Here is an 18,396-nt window from a genome sequence, read left to right on the forward strand (position 1 = left end):
TGTTGTTGATCTTTTCAAATCTAGAAGAAAAACTCTACAAAAAAATAGTTTTGGTTATAAGAAAACTTTTAGAATTAGAAAATATTTAGATCTATATGAAAAAGAAGAAGATTATCTTATTGACTTGCAGCGCCAGCACATGCGTGTAAATATGGAAACAAAAGAAATTTTGGTCGATCTCTGTTTCTACTTTTTAAAATTTTCAGTATTCAAATATTGGTTTTACTATTAGACTATAGTTTAAGACATGAGATATTTATCTTCTTGTTCTCCATATAAAATTGATATTTCTTTAATATTTATAAGTGTCTTTTAGCTTTTTTATAATTGAAAAATGTTTCCTTCAAAAAAAAAAAAAAAGAGCCTATGACACCAAAATTTTAGAAAGATTCCATATGCATGCACAAGATATTTGATATACTCATGCAAGGTAGAGATACATAAAATTGAAAAAGCATATTGAATATGTGAAACATAAAATGGTAACAAGAGTTAAATAAATTTTATAGAGTTATTAACTCATTCAAAATTATAATGTTAAAATACTTCTAAGAGTTAAATTAAAATTCTAATTAGTATACTCATACCTAGGCAGTCATATCAAATTTAAGGTTCTACATTTTCAACCTTCTAATTAGAGCAATGCCATACCATGCCTTTGACATTCATCTATATTAATGTGCTAATCAATCATAAATTTAATTTTACATTACCAAAACCATGATTAACTGCTAAAAATTACACGGCATAGTGTAGCTAGAAAGAATATAATATTTGCACAAACACTTTAATTTCCAATGATGACAATGTCACCTCTCACGGCCGTGGTGCTGGCAAAATGGGAGACACAAATGACAAGCCATCATAATTAATCCCTAGTCCTAAGTCCTAACATCAGAATCCCCGCCACCTAGACACATTAAACTAATCACATGTTGTTGATCACTTCCTAGCTAGTTACACTTTGGAAACTCCGGACATAGGACATTTATTTTTATTTTCTATACTATTTATCACAAGAAAATCCTTTGATTTCAGCGCCACATGATGCCACCTCTAACTTTGTTTCCTCCGTAACATTTCACGATATCTTAATAATACCCCTTTTTAAACAAAAATATATCTTTCTAGATTTTGCATTAACCTACCCAAACTGGAATGGGATCCCTTCCTTCGCCGCCGTTGCCGTCGCCGGAGAATTATCTCTCGAATTATGTTGTGGCTGCTGTGTTTTGTCCAAGGGAAGCTAGCTCAGAAGTGACTCTCCCAAATTCAATTGAGTTGTATTACCCACACACCAACACATGGAGCCATGTTGGGCCAATTCCGGGCCTGATGGATGGTCAAGTGTTGAAGGGCTTCTCTATGGTCTCCTTAGGGGACTCCATTTACATAATTGGTGGCCAAATTTGTCACAAAGAAAGGGTCCACGTCACTGATGAGTCAGCTGATTTGCTTGACGTTGGAATCCAGGTTGTTCCAACGGTCTACCGTTACAATCTGAAAACCAACCAATTCTTCCCATGTGCGCCACTACACGTGGCAAGGTATGACTTCGCGTGCACGGTTTGCGACAACAAGATCTACGTGGCAGGAGGGAAGTCCACGCTGGCAAGTGCGAGAGGAATCTCGTCTGCCGAGGTGTATGACCCCGAGTTCGACACGTGGAGAGCTCTACCCAATATGCGTGTTTTGAGGTACAAATGCACGGGAGTGACGTGGCAGGGAAAAGTGTACATAGTGGGAGGATTCGCTGGAAGGGAAGACTCAGATAAGACGATGCCTAGCTTAGTAGAGCGGAGCTCGGCGGAGGTTTATGAGACGGCGACGGAAAAGTGGGAGCTGATGGCGGGGATGTGGCAGTTGGACGTGCCGGCGAATCAAATAGTGGAAGTGAATGGAACTCTGTTTAGCTCTGGAGATTGCTTGAATGCATGGAAGGGACAGATTGAAGCCTATGATGGGAAGCTTTGGTATGAAGTTGATGGATCAAGCAACCAAAGCCTTTCCTCTTTGGAACACACCTATAGCAAACGTTTGTACCTAACAATGGCACCAATTGCGACCTCCTTGTTTTTCTTCGCAGGTTACAGGCTGGATCGTCACGTTGTCTCTACACTGTCTCTTGTCCACGTGTTTGACACGTCAGCCACCGGACATGCTTGGAGGACCTTTCAGCCTGTCGAATTCGACGGTGAGAGAGAGCTTTGTAGCCATTGCTGTGTTGTTCAACTCTCCTAATATTATTATCGTTATTTATAGTTTTACAATTGTAGATGCTTACATAAACATTCATACTCTTCTCTCTTTTTTTTTTTTGGTCTTGATGCATGATTCTCATGATCTCATCCCATCAAATCAGACAAGCCCTAAGGTGGGTCAACAACAAGTCCTTCCTGGGCCCCATCCATTTTCTATTGTAGGCTAAACCACAAACTTCTCAAGCCCACATGGCCTGTGAACATAAAACCACGAAAAAATAGATAAAAAGCCCAACACTCAATTCTAATGCTTTTCGCACCATTCCTTTTTAGTGTGACCATCAGCAACGTGAAAAGAAGAGAATGTGGGCCCATGGTTCACGTGAGCCATGGGCTCAGACCCCGGCCCCACAATTTGGTTAAGCAAAGATCTTCGCACCTGCCGGGCGTGGCATCCACGCGTGAACCCTACACAGTTCACGTCACTATCCAATGATATTTTGATTACGTGATATTTCATTTTTATAGTAACCTCTGACTTTGACCCTCTTTGTACTTAAACTCATATGAGCCGTTGATCTTGTGAGACAATCCCGAGGGCCACATGTTGGGTTTGGGCCTTAAAAAGGCCGACACACGTATATGGGAGGCTTTTTTTTACTTTTTTTTTCGTCTTGGTACTTTTATTCCCTTTAGTGAAACTGAGATACGTGGTAGGCTATGGATTTGTGACACGTGGAAGAGGCTTAGAGGTTGAAATACGAATCATGATGATGGGGGAAGGAATGGTGCATCATGCATGCGATTTTTCTCTCTCTTTCTTTAATTTTTTTTTAATATTTCTTCCCCTTGTTGGGCCAAACTAGTTTGCATTGTTTATATCTGAAGCTGTAAGCTTAACGGCGCTAACACATGATTCACTATAATTGGATTCATATTCACCCCTCATGGAATATCCTATGCTTTTATGCTGACTATTTACTTTAATTATAACTTAAGTTTCATAAATTATATATATATATATATATATATATATATATATATATTAAAAACTTAAATGCAGTAAATTTTACGTAAATTTAATAATTGAGAACTATTAGATAAAAAATTAGCTAAATCAATCAAATTATTTAATATCTCTTAATTATTAATCTCACGTAAAATTGACTACAGTTAAGCTTTTACCTATATATATATATATATATATATATATATATATATATATATATATATATATAAAAGATAGAAAAAAATTTTTATATTTGCATTGTAATGAAAAAGAACAAATAATAATTTTATGAAATATGAATAATATTACATATTTAAATTTGTTTATTAACTAAGTTCAACTAAATTAATTTAACATAAAAATTTTATTATTTAATTTCATTGAACTTAATTCATAAAAAAATTTAAATTTTGATAATTACTGAATGAATATATAATGAGCTACAAGATCCTAAAACAACTATCACCACGCAAAAAAAAATATTACTATAGAGAAAACACCAAACTATTATATAACTCTTTTTTAGGGTAAGTTGGGAAAGGAAAAAAACGGGTATTTTTTTGTTATGGAAATAAAAATAGTAATATATCTTAATATTATAATTTTTTGTATTTTTTAAAATTGTGAAAAGTACACAAATTGAAAGGTCCGATTTATGTACCTCACATTTTTTAATTTTTTTAAACATAAATCAGATGGTCTGATTTTGTGTACTTTTAGAAATCGAAATTCGATTTCTATATTTCTAATAAATCAGACGATCTGATTTCTACTTTTTTAATTAAACGGCTCTACATTTGAGAATAATACATAAATAATCCACATTTAAAAAAAATACTATTACTACTCCAATATTAAAAATAAAAAATTCGAAAAAAAACTAGCACTATACTCTTTTTCATATAATACTTTTGTACAGACTTTTATTTTTATTATTGAGATTGTGGTGGTGTTTTTAAATAATGTGGAGAGTTGGTGTGTGTTTTTTTTTATGGATGATCACAAATATGAGGCACAGTTTTGTGGATTTTAATTTTTTTTTTTAAAAAATACAAATCTAAAGATCAGATTTATGGTTTATAATTTCTTTTTTCACAAAATTGATCCATCAATTTGCTTATCTCTTAAAAAAAATTTTCAGCCCACACAAACAAAGCTGAGCTTTCGATTTGTGAATTTCAATTCTTTTTTTAAAAAAATCATATTCATAAAAAACACATCATTTTTTTATAATTGAGCATAACATATTTTAAACCTCTGTAATTAAAAAAATTTGCCTACTTTTGTAATGTTTTAAAGTAGAATTATTTTTTGAAGAAATCTGGTCAATTTGTTTGATAAATGTGGTAGTGTAGTACTGTTCCACGATACCCTGCAAAGTAATTCGTAATGATTTCCCAAACTAGGCCATACATGTCCCTTTCTTCACAAAAAGTTGTTGCTTCTTCATTTTTCCAAATTAATTAAATCTTAAGGCAAATTAGCTTCATCTTTTTTTCCATTATTGGATGATGTTACACATTCGATTCGATTTATTGTCTTTGCCTGATGATTGAATGGATGTTTAATAACTCTAGTGAGGGATCGATATTTATAGACTTCAGTAGAATGGAAGTAATTAAAAATTGTAATAATCAAAAGACAAAACCCATTACTACTTATAATCATAATCTCCATTTATTTACATGAAACGATTAGTAATTAAATTCAACTTTATATGTTATCCGGATTGATTAATTAAGCCCAAAGATATATAAGATTATGTGTTGGATACGATTGAGAAATTAGCCAAAAAGTTCTATCAAAGTTTGTCCAACGTAATAACCCTGATTAGACACAAAGTTTGAATAATTGAAAACTTGAATAGATGCATTTTGAGGGCATCTCTTGCATGCAAATTTCAGTCAATCATAAAGGGAATAGACATGAATAAAAGTTTGTTATGCTACTAATAAACAAAAGAAAAAAAACGTCAAAATCACTATAAAAAGCAATTGCTTAGGGAACATCACATTATGCATTTATGCTAATAGGGTGAAAATTTAGGGAACATGATATTCCAAGTTATTTAAAGTAAAACAATGCTAGGAACCAAGAATCAGCCAACTGATAAACCAGAGGCACCGGTGACTTTAACTGGATGTTACTACTGATATGCACATGGATGTTTCTTTTTCTTGTAAATTGGATGGTTTTTGATATGATTTCTATGTTTCATGTGTTACGCTTAATAAAACATAATTAATTATATGGAACAAACTAATGAATGATCAAAGCATCTGTTCCGTGATTCTCTCCTAACACTAGCGTATCTTTCTTTATATTTTGAACGTGGTCAACAATAATTTAACAAACAAATTAAATTATAAATTAATAAAATTAATTATAATTAATTATGTTGTTCCATTCTTAGCTGATTATTATTTGTTTCATATACTTTTCCTTTAAAGTATATGTGTGTTGGAAAAGTGTGAAAATATTGAATGTTTTTTATATCTGAATTTAACCCAAATGAGTTAAAATTACAAAATCAGGGTTCTGATTCCATGCTAAGTAGGAGTAAGTAGGAAGAATGTGTGTGCATCCGACAAAATGCATGAAGACTCAAATTTGGGTAAAACTGGATTTTGTCCATCACTTGTTTTTAGGAAGAGATTTTTTTTTAATGTAAATTGTCAACAGATACACATGCAAAACGTCAATGACTCGAAGCTCAAAAATCACTGTTTTTGTCTTTTACCATTAACAACAATAATCCATCATCAATATTTGGTTTTCAATTTCATTTTACAACAATTTCATATCTTATCTTATTTTTCCAATTTTATATTCTAGTGTTCATGTAATTATATTTCATTAGACATTGATATAAGGCAAAGGAAATAGAAATGACAAGCCTTATATCCAAATTCCAAGGCTTTAACACCTCTCTCTCTCTCTCTCTCTCTCTCTCTCTCTCTCTCTCTTGCTTCTAAGAATGGTGAGAGGGTATAGCAAAAATGGTGGTGAAGGATGGGGACCCATTGGGGCACCAGTAGCAGTGAAGGTGCACAAGATGGTGGATGAAGATCTTCCTCAACATTGGTCCAACTTTGACAGCTCTGTTAATGCAGTTTCATTTGGTTTTGTTGCCACTGCCATTCTCATCTCCATGTTCTTGCTCATGGCCATCTTTGAGAGGTTCCTCAGACCCTCCTCCTCTTCTTCTCCTTCCTCCTCCTCCTCTTCCACCGCCACCCCCTCCCACAACCGCCCTCACCTTGGATTCAACTCCAAACTCACTCATCCATCACCAAAAGTAAGTCTTTATTAGCTTTCCTTCAACTTGTTAATGCATTTCTTTCACTCTTGCTGCTTCTGCTTAACTTATCATTATTTATCTGACAAAACAAAAAGCTTATGTTGACCAAGTTTTCTTTTCTTTTTATGTTAAACACTTTTTTTTTCCCATCTAATAACATAATTTCCCAAAATTGTTTCTTGCTTTCTGTTTCTGTTTCTGCATCCCCTCACTGTTTGGAATTTGGAATATTGGATCTTGGGCACTACTTGTTGGTAAAAATTACCTTTTTTTTTGGGTTCTGTTTTTCCTTTCTTCTAATGAATTTCTCACCCTTTTCCAATTCAGAAAGTTTGTGTACTGTGTGCATTCATCATCTCCCTCACTGTTCAACATCCCAAAATCCCAAATAATCACTTTTTGAGGAAATTTTGTGTTTCTTTTCTTTCTCATTCCCTCAAACATAATGTTCTTTGTTCCAGAAATTCTTCTTATTAGCTTAACACTAAAAAGATTGTTGCTTATTAGTATGCATTTATTGACTTATGTGAAGTGTACTTATTCATCATTGTGATTAACCCCCAATTTTTTTTCAATAGGAAAAAAAAAGGTAATAACTTTGAATTTAGCTTCTCAGAAGCTATAATTTTGTTTTACTGGGTATAATATATAATACAAAAAATCTGAAGATATACATAAAAGGTGTATGATAAGATGATAACCCACCAAATTGTTTCATTTAATTCTTAATGGATCTATCTACACGTTCTATCAAATACCCCTTAATTATGAGTGAACTGTTTTGTCTACAGTTTACTGATATTTATATATATGGACATGGTCCTCCAAAGAAGTGTTCTGCTGAATCATTCATAGGTCCCTCTCCTTCCCTAGCCACGAGTCTTTCTTCATATTTGTGTTGGAATTGAGACCCACATTGTCTTTGATGCTAATCTGCTCCATCAATTCCAAATTTTAATGATACCAATGCATGGCCCGTGTTTGATTAATTAATAGTCACTAAACTCAACACTCATTACTAAACCAAAGTTATTGTAACTACTAGTAAAAAGGTAGCTTCATTTTCTTATAATTTTTCAAAATTGCATATAGCACAAAAAAACAACATATTTATTAAGTTGATCAAATTTAAGAGTCTCAAATAAAATTACTAATTTTCAATCCTTCTAGCTACTAGTTCCCATTTCTTTTTTAAATAATAATCAATATAGTAAATCTTATGATAAGTAAGTGTGATGCAAGAATTGTGTAGTCCACCTTGTGCCACTTCTTTGGAGGAACACAGTAGGCCCACCTATGTGTATATATTTCATCAAACCCTATGTTCTCAGGAGGGAAGAGGGCACAGCCCCCTGATGGGACCTTGTGTTTAGAGTTGTTTCTCTCAACTTTAACAAAATTAATGTTTCTCTTCTACTATTGGCCAATCACCCTTTGAAAGCAAAACCTCACTAACAAAACAAATAATAATAATAATATAAATAGTTTAATAACTTTGTTCTTTTTCTTTTGTTAGTTTTGAACTCAGATCATCAACAAAGGATAAGGTATTAGTAGAGAACATGCTTCAGCACTTAGGCTTCTGACACTGATTCTTCTTTTTAATGATGCCACTAAGGGGCTTAGGCAATGAGACCATGTGAGGAAATTAAAATTTTAATTTCACTTTAATTAAAGTTACAAGTTAATAATGTTTCTTTTGGGGGTTATCATTAATGTCACAACCCATTGGGAAATTGGATTAAGGGTAGCAATAATGCAATATATAATTGTGATTTGGGAATAACTAAATTGCAATACCATGTGATCTCTCACTCACTCCTCTATATAGTGGTTTCAGTGTTGTAGTGTCTATGACGTAAAACAAAGTTTTTGCATGATAACTACACAATTATTAAAGGTGATCTTAACATGTAATATACATAATTAAGCATTCTTTTATTTATTTATTTCTAAAAGGCAACTAGTATTTAATTACAGAATAAAGGACAAATAAGTTTTTGACCTTTTGATCCGTGGACATTTAAGTGTTCGAAGATTTGAAAATATATTTAAGTTTTTAACCTTTTCAAAATCTGGATATATTGATTCCTCATGTTCATCTGGGTCTGTCAGACCCAACGGAAAAATCAAACGTGACTCCCATTGTATTGATCTGGTTGATACGAGTACACACGTAAGAGTTTTTAAAATTAGACTCAGGAATTGATGTGTATAAATTGTAAAGAGATAAGAGATTTAAATGTATTTTTAAATTCTCGAAAATTTAAATGTCTATAGATAAAAAAATTCAGGAATCGATTTATCATTTTTTTAATTATATTATGCTTTTTATTTGATCCATGTGTCACCGGCATGGTTATTTCTTGGTGAGCATATTTAATGTCATGAGTCATATATTGATGTCAAAAGTCAAATATATGATACGATGTTGGATGATGTTTGCGCCTTATCTAACACATCTGTCCATAAATTGAAAGAAAAGATGAATAGAAAAATGTAGCAGGAACATTGTCATTTTGTTGTGTTTGTTGAATGTCTTTTTTAGTTTCCATTTTTTTTTATAATTTCGTCCAGAAGTGATGTCCACTCGGATAAGATTCTACGTAACCTAAGAATCTTATATTATTTTTTTAATTTTACCCACTTTTTTTTATGATTGATGGGATGTATCACTACCCTCTGGGCCTTGGTTTGTTAATGATGATTATTATTTTAGAAGATTGATTAGTGCTTCATTTATATCTTTAGGAAAAATTATTTATATGTTTATAGGTTGTTGCTCACTCTAGCTAATTGTAATTAATAATTTAATTTGGTTGTTGTCGCAAGTGGTTGCTTGCATCTTTAAATCCGTACATGTGTTATTGTTGTGTCTGACAATGTTGAAATCATGGTGAGTCTATATTCGGTAATGGAAAATTAATTGCTTTGTACCTCTCCTTGCCGACAATTCACTGGATTATGTTTCTTAATTTGTAAATTTTATGAATTTTGATTATTCCGTTGAAAATTAAGCAATAATGATATGGCAACTTTTGCTTTAATTTGCAATTTTTTGTGAGTAAAAACTCATGTGCACTCGACTTCACGTGAAGTTGATAACTGAGAGTTGCTAGATGAAAATTTAGTCAAATCAATCAAATCATTTAACGGTTTCTAACTATCAACTTCATGTGAAGTCGACTGCACCCGAGTTTCTACCTTTTTTGTGACCATATGAATTAGAGACATTTAAGATTTGTATTTAGTGTCATAAATTTTCTTACTTAATGCATTTGCAGATGAGTTTATATGCTAGTTGGGTTTCAGTTATGATGCCGGGGGACGAGATTCCTAGGTTTATAGCTCATCCGGCGCCGGCGCCATGTCGACCGGAGCGGATTTTATGGCCGTCTCATCAACATTGTTCCAGTTCCAACACTGAGGCAAGTATGAGGAGAGAAAGTTGTTGATAGAGTGTTGTTACACCAAACCATTTTTATCTCCATAATTAGTAGCAATGTAAATAGGTGTTACATTTGAAGGGAAAAATGTGGTTCCATGAAGAATGAATGGAAAGTATTAAAATTGCACTTGATGAGATTGCTAAGACATAAACATTACCATCGAGTGTTAAAACGCACGCTGAAACTCAAAAGTATTAAAATGATGGTAACACGTGAACACGAAATGCGGCATAAAGTTGCTCTCAATGATTTGCAAAACAATCTCAACAAAACAATGCCTTTTGCTTTCTTCTTTGGGCTCCCATATTTGGGATACAATGGACCGAATAGACTCTTCAGTTATTTAATGGGCCTTAAAATAATATACATGTCAAGGAAGCCGATTGGGTGTTGAGCCCCAAGCCCTGTATTATTTGGAACAACCCTTGTCACATAGCTTAAAAGCAAAAACATCTTAAGGTTATCAAAACCAAACCAATCATTGAATAGGTAGAACTAAACCTTCCATAAAGATTCCGTTTCTCCTGTTACATTTGTTGTGTTTTTTGCACTAAAATTGGCCTTTAGAATCTCCCTTATTGTCATTGGGCCCAAATCATTCTTCATATTGTTATGCTGCTTTCTATATCCTTCTTCTTTCTTGTTCTTTTTTGTGCTTTGTTGGTCCACTTCCATTAGACTTGTATGGTCCAAATTATTTAGGCTTCTTCCTTCTTGGTTAATGCTTTTCTGTTCTCCCTGTTGTTTTCCGATCCAATAACTAGCTTCTATTCCTTCTTTTATTGGGCTTGCCCCATTAGTATTCCTTCCTCTTCTGGCCCTGATCTCCTTTAAGTCTGTCATAATTTTCTCTAGTATCTTCTCGACTCTTCGATTATAATTCCCTTGATTTTCTGCCATCCTCAACTGATTAAGAGGAATTTCTCCTACCTGCTCTGCAGCTCTGAGATCCATTTGCCCTAATTGCTCCTGATTTTCTGATGCTACTTTCTTTTCTTTTTTCTTCCTTTCCTCTTCTAGACTTCTACCTACTCCGCTGGCTGCAGACTCCTGTAATTCCTCCACTCTCTCATAGTTGTCATGGATGTCACGCGCCTCCGTCTCTTCATCCCCTTCTTGTGATTTACTCTGCTTCCATCTTCTTCCCTCTTCCCTATTCAGAGATTTGGCTTGGTCTACCCCTAGCCCATGGGTATATCTAGCTACGTCTGGATTCTACGCCACCATGACCATCTCTTTATTGCATTCTTTTTTGTTGTGCCCTACAACCCCACAGTTCATGCAGTAACAATCTTGAAGGCGCTCATATTTAAAATGAACCCAAATACTGGGGAGGTTTTTCCTTACCTATAGAAGCATGTGGATAAAGGCTTGAGAATATCCACGGCTACCCTTACCCTTAGAAAAGTTCTCACGAGTACATGGTTCCTCATCGGATCTTCCACATCAATAACAATCCCCATCATGTCTCCAATGATTCTGCATGTTTCACTGTTCATGTTCTCCAAGGGTAGCCCATGTATCTGAACACAAAACTCCATATATTGGTAGCTGACCTTCGATATTGATTTATGATGTGACCATAGGTAGGGATTTAAGAGATGACCTTCTATACTCGATGGCCCCCCTTTCAATGTCTGCAGACCTCTCCACATATCTTTGAAGCTTATTAGAACTTTGTTACGTCCCACTTCAGAGATGAAAACTCCTTCTGGATTTTTCCAGATTTCCATAATGGCATTTTTGCTGCTTCTGAATGGGATTTATTTGCTTGATATGATTTGTCCTTCTAAATTGATGATGTCTACTTTATGTTTCTTTTGGCTGTTTGGCTTGATAGTGATTGTTTTTCCTTCTATCGACTCCCTTCCAAAGTTTGGCATATTTTGTGACATATTGTGTATCTTCTTTTGGTGCAGTGCTACTCGTGGATGTATGTGGTTGTTGGTTAATTGGCTAGCGTGGTAAACTAGTTTGAAGAGAGAAGTGAAAGTGTGATCAAAGGTGTTGGGTTTGTGAGGTGGAGGTGACAGAAGGTTAAGATTGTATGGTATTTAATGTAACTGTTTATGTTTTGGTTGAAATTGAAGCAACTCCTGATGATTAAAGCTGCAGGGGAAGAAGAAGAAGAAGAATTGTTTCAAGACAGCACCAAGACCAAAAAGACCAGGAATGATGATGTAACAGAGAGAGACATAGTTGTCGGGGAAATGCAAACTGTTCTCAATAGTACAGAGGCTGAGGAGGCGGGCCTATACATGTCCCAACCCCAGCCATAAGTATAGTAAGTTGAAACTGTCGGGGAGTGGCGGCAACCATGACAGTTTTCGAATTAAAAGATCTTTGCAAAAAGATCAAGCCGGCCATTATTTTCCCTATGGAAACAAGAGCTAAGGAATGCAAAATTAGAAAGTTAAAGAGAGAGCTCTGTTTTGATAAATCCTTTTGTGTAGAATCCCGGAGCTTGTCCGGAGGTCTAAGTCTTTTATGGAATTGAAATATGAATCTTGATATTTACTCTTGGTATCATAATGTTATTAAAACTTATATTACAGATAGGAAAGGAAATAAATGGGATTGATGTTTGTGTATGAAGACCCCAACTTTAGGCAGAGAAGAAAGTAATAGAGGGATTTAGTAACTCAAAATCAAAATCAAAATGAACCACAGTTGTTCATTGGGGATTTTAATGATATTTTGATTCAGGAAGAAAAATTGGGCTTACACCTAAATGCCAAGAGAGCAGGTGGAAGAATTTAGGAATTTTGTGAACAGCAACAGATTGATGGACATCAATCTTAAGGGAGAAAAATTCACATGGTTTAGCAATCCTAGAAATGGCTTTGTTACAAGAGAAAGGCTAGACAGGGTCCTTGTCAACTGGGAGTGGAGGAGATTATATCAGAATGCAACCCTCACATCCCTCCCAGTGATAGGATCTGATCATTGTCCTCTAGTTTTAAAGCTGGAACCAAAAGAAAAATTCGAACGACACTTCAAGTATGAAGCATATTGGGAAGATTACGAAGATTGTGAGAAGATCATCAAGCAAGGATGGGAAAAGAATGAAAATAAAAGGAATAAATGGGAAAAACTACAAGAAAAATTCAAGAGTTACAAGAAGGAATTGGAGCAATGGAGCAAAAGAACTTTCACCAGAGCTGACAAGAAATCAACCAACTTAAGGAAGAAATCACAAAACTATAGAATCAGGACTTTCAGAACAGCAGTAGGAAAGGATCAAGGATCTGAAGGTTGAGATATCACAACTATAGAAGAAAAAAGAAAAGTACTAGGGCCAGAGAACAAAATTAAAATGGATAAAGTTTAGAGACAAAAATACCTCCTTCTTCCATGCAACAACAATTCAAAGAAGAAACTTGAATAAGATCGAAAGATTGAAGGAAGCAGAGAAAAATTAGATTACAGGGAGCAAGGACATCATGGAATTAGTGGAGAGACACTTCACTGATCTTTTTGCCACAACCACAAGGAGCAAAGTAGAGGAATGCACCCGGATTATCCCGAAAAAGGTCACAGTTGAAATGAACAAGGAGCTTCTAAAGGAAGTGTCAGATAAGGAAATAAGGGATGCAACCTTCAGTATGGGAAGCCTGAAAGCGCCTAGTCCAGAAGGTCTTAACGGTTTATTCTTTCAAAATCACTGGGATATTATCAGTAGAGAGGTTTGTCATGTTATTAAGGATATTTTGGCTAGTAGGAGAATGCCAGAGGACATGGGAGAGACTACAATGGTCCTGATTCCCAAAGTTAAACAACCAGAATGCCTTAGCCAATTAATACCTATCAGCTGCTGTAATTACATTTACAAGATCGTGACGAAGATCATTGTCTTCAGGTTAAAAAAGTTTCTTGATAAATTAATCTCCCCTATCCAAAGCGCTTTTGTGGGGGAAAAACTCATACAAAATAATATTGTTATTATTCAGGAGGCCTTCCACAATTTAAACAAAAAAGGCAAGTTTGGCTCCCAAAACTTAGCTGTAAATTTGGACATGAACAAAGCTTATGATAGGTTAGAGTGGAACTTTTTGAAATATGTTTTACGTTCTTTTGGTTTTGAGCAGAGCTGGATACAATTAGTAATGGACTGTGTCAAAAGCGCAAGTTATAAAATTAAAATAAATGGTAAGCTGTCTAAGAGGATAAAACCTCAAAGAGGTCTGAGGCAAGGTGATCCTTTATCACCATACCTTTTTATTATGGCAGCAGAGGTCTTCACAGCACTTATGGAAGAAGCACAAAGGAAAGGACGTATTTCAGGCGTTAAGCTTGCTCCAACAGAACCAGTTATCACCCACCTTATGTTTGCTGACGATTGCATTCTTTTTGCGGAAGCCAACGAAGAGGAACTTTATCAAAGCATCTTAATTATGAACAGATACACGGATGTATCGGGACAAAAGATAAATTTAGAGAAATTGGGCATAGTGTTTGGACAGCAGGTATCGATTCAGACAAGGGTCAATATAGAAGAGATTATGGGCATGCAAACCTGGGAAAATCGTGGGAAATACCTTGGGTTACCGTCACATTGGGGAAGATCGAAGAACAAAGCGTTGGCATGGCTAGAAGAAGGGATAGACAACAAAATTGAAGGATGGAAAGAGCGACTACTCAACCAGGCAGGGAAGGAGACTTTGATTAAAGCAGTAATTCAAGCCATACCCAGTTACGCTATGAGCATTGTCTTGCTGCCCAAAAACTTTTGCCAAAGAATAGGATCAAAAGTTGCAAGATTTTGGTGGGCAAATTCGGAAAGAGAGAAGGGGATATACTGGAAAAGTTGGAGCAAGATTTGCAAAAGCAAGTGGGATGGCGGGTTAGGTTATAGAGACTTATAGTGTTAGAATTTAGCCTATCTAGCCAAGCAAGTATGGAGAGTGATTGAACATCCAAATGCAATATGAGTAAAAACCCTAAATGCAATATATTTTGAGGATAGTGATTTTTGGGAAGCTGGCATCAGTAGTAGAGGATCATGGACATGGAAAAGTCTTATCCAAGGTAGGGACTTCTTGAGAAGGAATGGGAGATGGAGTATTGGAAAGGGCTCAAAAGTAAAGATATGGGAAGACAACTGGGTTATGGGCGTGGGTGAAATCCTTTTGAACAGAAATCACTTAGTGGATAGAGTAAACGAGCTCATCATCGAGGGAGAAGGATGAAAACAACAAAGAATAACAGAATTATTAACGAAGAACATAAGCAACAAAATTCTGCAAACACCCATAAGTCTACTGAGGAGCGAAGACAGACTAATATGGCCTTTCAAATGGGATGGGGGTTACACAGTTAAGACAGGATATCATGTGGCAAAGAAGGAAAAACAGGTCAGCGAAGGAGCGGGACCTTCAACAAGCACATATATGAGGGATCTTTGGAAAGAGATATGGGGAATGAATGTTCCATCGAAGATACGAATGTTTTTATGGAAAGCAGCACATGACATAATACCAGTATATAACAACTTATTTAAAAAAAAATAACCAATACCCCTATCTGTCAAATTTGCAGGGAAGGAATAGAGACAACGGAGCATGCAATTCTTCTATGCTCGTGGACTAGAGCAACGTGGTTTGGAGCACAGAGTCAATGTCTACCAACACCAGAGACAGTCAAATCTTTTGTAGAATGGCTGATTGAAATGTGCAGGAAAATTAGAGGACAAGGAAAGGAAGAGGCAGAGAATCTGATTTGAAGAATTGCAATGCTAAGTTTGGAGATTTGAAAAATGAGAAACCAGGCTATATTCCAAAATACTAACCCCAACCCCAATGCTATCATCATCAAAGCTAAAATCCTAGAATAAAAAATCAGGGAAGCAAGGAAAAAAAAGGAGCAGCTCAGGCAAAACCAGAACAGAAGTATGAGCAGAAGGAGCATTACTTGGAGACCTCCATCGGGGGACTAGCTGAAGGCTAATGTAGACGCTGTGTATAGTAGATCGACGGCAGAGGGAGCAATTGCAGTTGTGATTCGAGACAATTCCGGGAGATTGTTAGCAGGAGAATCAATGAGAATTAGAGCTTATTCCAGCCTGGCAGCAGAAGCATAAGCAATGAGAAGGGCACTAATTCTAGCTATAAATCTTAATATGGAGCAAATTTTAATAGAATCGGACAATTTACCTCTTGTGCAAGCAGTGAAATCAAAGACTTATATAGGAAAGGTGGAATCAATTCTTCGAGATATTTTGCTTCTAGATGAGAGTTTGTCCAATTGTGGCTTTACATGGGTCCCTAGAGAGGGAAACAAAGTCACTAATGGAGTGGCGAAATGTTTCCTGGCAGGCCAATTAGAGGAAAACTAGAGACGGAAGCCCCCACGAGAAATAGCATAACAATTGACGAGAGAAGCTTTGAACCAGAACGGATGCTCCAATCGAAGCCATTCAATGGGCAAGACTCAAAACACATTGCATTCCAGAATTCAGAGGCAAGAACATTTGAATTTTGAGGATTTAATGTGGCGGATAGACCTGATTCCAAATTCCGGAACTCTAAACCCTCTCTCAATTAGCAAAGGTACTGATGCGACTTTGCCGGAAAGGAGAAACGTCTTCCTGAATAACGCTATCATACCTGGACAAGACAGTCAACAAGGGAAGGAAAAATTCAACAAGACAGAGAAACCAACTGGGATTTCCTTGGCGACGACGAATCATGGCAGGCATGCGACGAAAAAGGGCTTCACTGGCGAACAAAAGCATCAGACGGCGACGGTGGAAATCGGCGGTTGCATTGAACGAGAAGGACTACGCCGCGACAGAACTGAAGATCTTACGCAGCGGGACGGCGAGATATACTGCCAGCACAGCCTCCGGAATCGTCGGCGAACAGACGACGGTAATAGCTGTGTCGTTGATGAACACCGAGTGTTGAAAAACGAGAGAGACGAACAAGGAGAGCGGGTGCTACACCAGTAGCGTAGGGTTGTGTTGGCTTCTTCCCGACCCGATCTTTTGTTTGGTTTGGCATTGGGCCAAAGGCCAAAAAAAACTTCAATGGAGATGGAATAGGATATAATAAATAATATATTTATGTATAAAAAATATTTTTTAAAAAAAATATGCTTTGTGTTTTATTATTTTAAGATTTAAAAAGTTAATACTATAATTTACGGATACGGAACACAATATGACACATAACATGACACGTGAACATATAAATTTAAAATTCTTATAAGACACAGAGACACAACATATATATAAAATATTTTTTAGATAAATTTTAATAATATTTTAATATTTTATTAATATTAAAATATAAAATAATTTTTAAATTTTTTTCATATTTTTTAATTATATAAACTATTTAAAATATTTTTGTTTTAATAATTAATAATATATATTATTTATAAACTCATTTCAAGAATAAAACTGAACATGCTGACACATGATAGTATTTAGATGTGTCTAAATATGTTTAGAAATTTTTTTTATTTTTTATTAAAACATAATTAGATAAAAAACACAAACATATTAGACAAGTATAAATAAGTGTCATATTTAAAATATATTGCACACACAGATCCGGCCATGTTTCATAGAATTAAACACTAAAAAGGTGGTTTGATTCAATTGATGTATAGTTTTATTATATCATTTTTTATTTTTGAACCATTCATTTACAAAATGTTTTTTCTTTTTTCTTTTCCTTATCCTAAATTGAACTGACCTAGTGGCCGATTCTCGATTAACCAGGTCAAATCGACCGATTCGATTGAGTTCTTGTATTCATGCTGAAAGTAGAGTTTAGTTTTGTTTAGGGAAGTTAGATAAGTAGCAATGATTACGAGCTGATTAAGTAGACAGATATGCACGTTTGTTTGGGTGTGGTTTTGGTTTTTGCAGGCTCGTGATATTAGTTTATTAGTTATACGGCAAACTTGTTCCACATGTGATTCCATATATAAATTCAAACATGGGATTAAGAACATAAAGTTATTTCCAAGTTCTAACATTAGAAGGGGGAGCCGGGCTTCCACGTACTTTAGGGTACTACTTTTTCTTTTCAATATCAATCAAAATTCATGAGAGTCGGTGACCCTTTTCATGCTCTCTTCCAATTATTAAGTAACTAAGTAAATATCCATATCAATGTAAATAGTTACAGAATATAATAATGCTAATGAAGTAAGTTTGTAATTTGTAAATGAGAATAAAGATAAGATGAGAATGAGATAAGCCTCGAAGTTGTTGATGATGCAGATTGCAGAGAGCAGGTTCCTTCTTAGTATTCTCTTTTTTATTTCCAATTAAGTGGACTCAAAGTAGAATTGTTAACTAATCTCACATCGAGAAGCAGAAAAGCCATGTGCATGACAATTGACATGACACACACCACTTTCAGTTTGTGTTTTTTTGTGGGGAATGAGGATTGGAAACCCGCCAAAATAAGTAGTTCCCTTATT

The 18,396-nt window shown here is 35.2% G+C and overlaps 3 protein-coding genes across 4 annotated transcripts; all 3 read left to right on the forward strand.

The window, feature by feature from the left end:
• Positions 1-1,085: 1,085 nt before the first annotated feature.
• Positions 1,086-3,066, forward strand: LOC130956571 (uncharacterized). 2 transcript variants are annotated; one of them, XM_057883617.1, is made up of 2 exons: positions 1,086-2,194; positions 2,363-3,066. In XM_057883617.1, the coding sequence occupies exons 1-2, from the start codon at positions 1,159-1,161 to the stop codon at positions 2,371-2,373; spliced, it is 1,047 nt and encodes a 348-aa protein (XP_057739600.1). In that variant the 5' UTR covers positions 1,086-1,158; the 3' UTR covers positions 2,374-3,066. The 2 variants fall into 2 exon arrangements, with proteins under 2 accessions (XP_057739600.1, XP_057739599.1); XM_057883616.1 differs by lacking the exon at positions 2,363-3,066 and having other exon boundaries at positions 1,087-2,284.
• Positions 3,067-6,074: 3,008 nt separating this feature from the next.
• LOC130956080 (uncharacterized) lies at positions 6,075-10,091 on the forward strand. The gene is made up of 2 exons (XM_057883108.1): positions 6,075-6,508; positions 9,796-10,091. Exons 1-2 carry the CDS (start codon positions 6,188-6,190, stop codon positions 9,964-9,966), a joined length of 492 nt encoding a protein of 163 aa, XP_057739091.1. The 5' UTR covers positions 6,075-6,187; the 3' UTR covers positions 9,967-10,091.
• A 2,600-nt stretch (positions 10,092-12,691) lies between these two features.
• LOC130956584 (uncharacterized) lies at positions 12,692-13,219 on the forward strand. The gene has a single exon (XM_057883627.1). It carries the CDS (start codon positions 12,692-12,694, stop codon positions 13,217-13,219), a length of 528 nt encoding a protein of 175 aa, XP_057739610.1.
• The last annotated feature ends 5,177 nt before the right edge of the window (positions 13,220-18,396 follow it).

This window comes from Arachis stenosperma, chromosome 10 (assembly GCF_014773155.1).
Source record: "Arachis stenosperma cultivar V10309 chromosome 10, arast.V10309.gnm1.PFL2, whole genome shotgun sequence".
NCBI classification, from domain to species: Eukaryota; Viridiplantae; Streptophyta; class Magnoliopsida; order Fabales; family Fabaceae; genus Arachis; species Arachis stenosperma.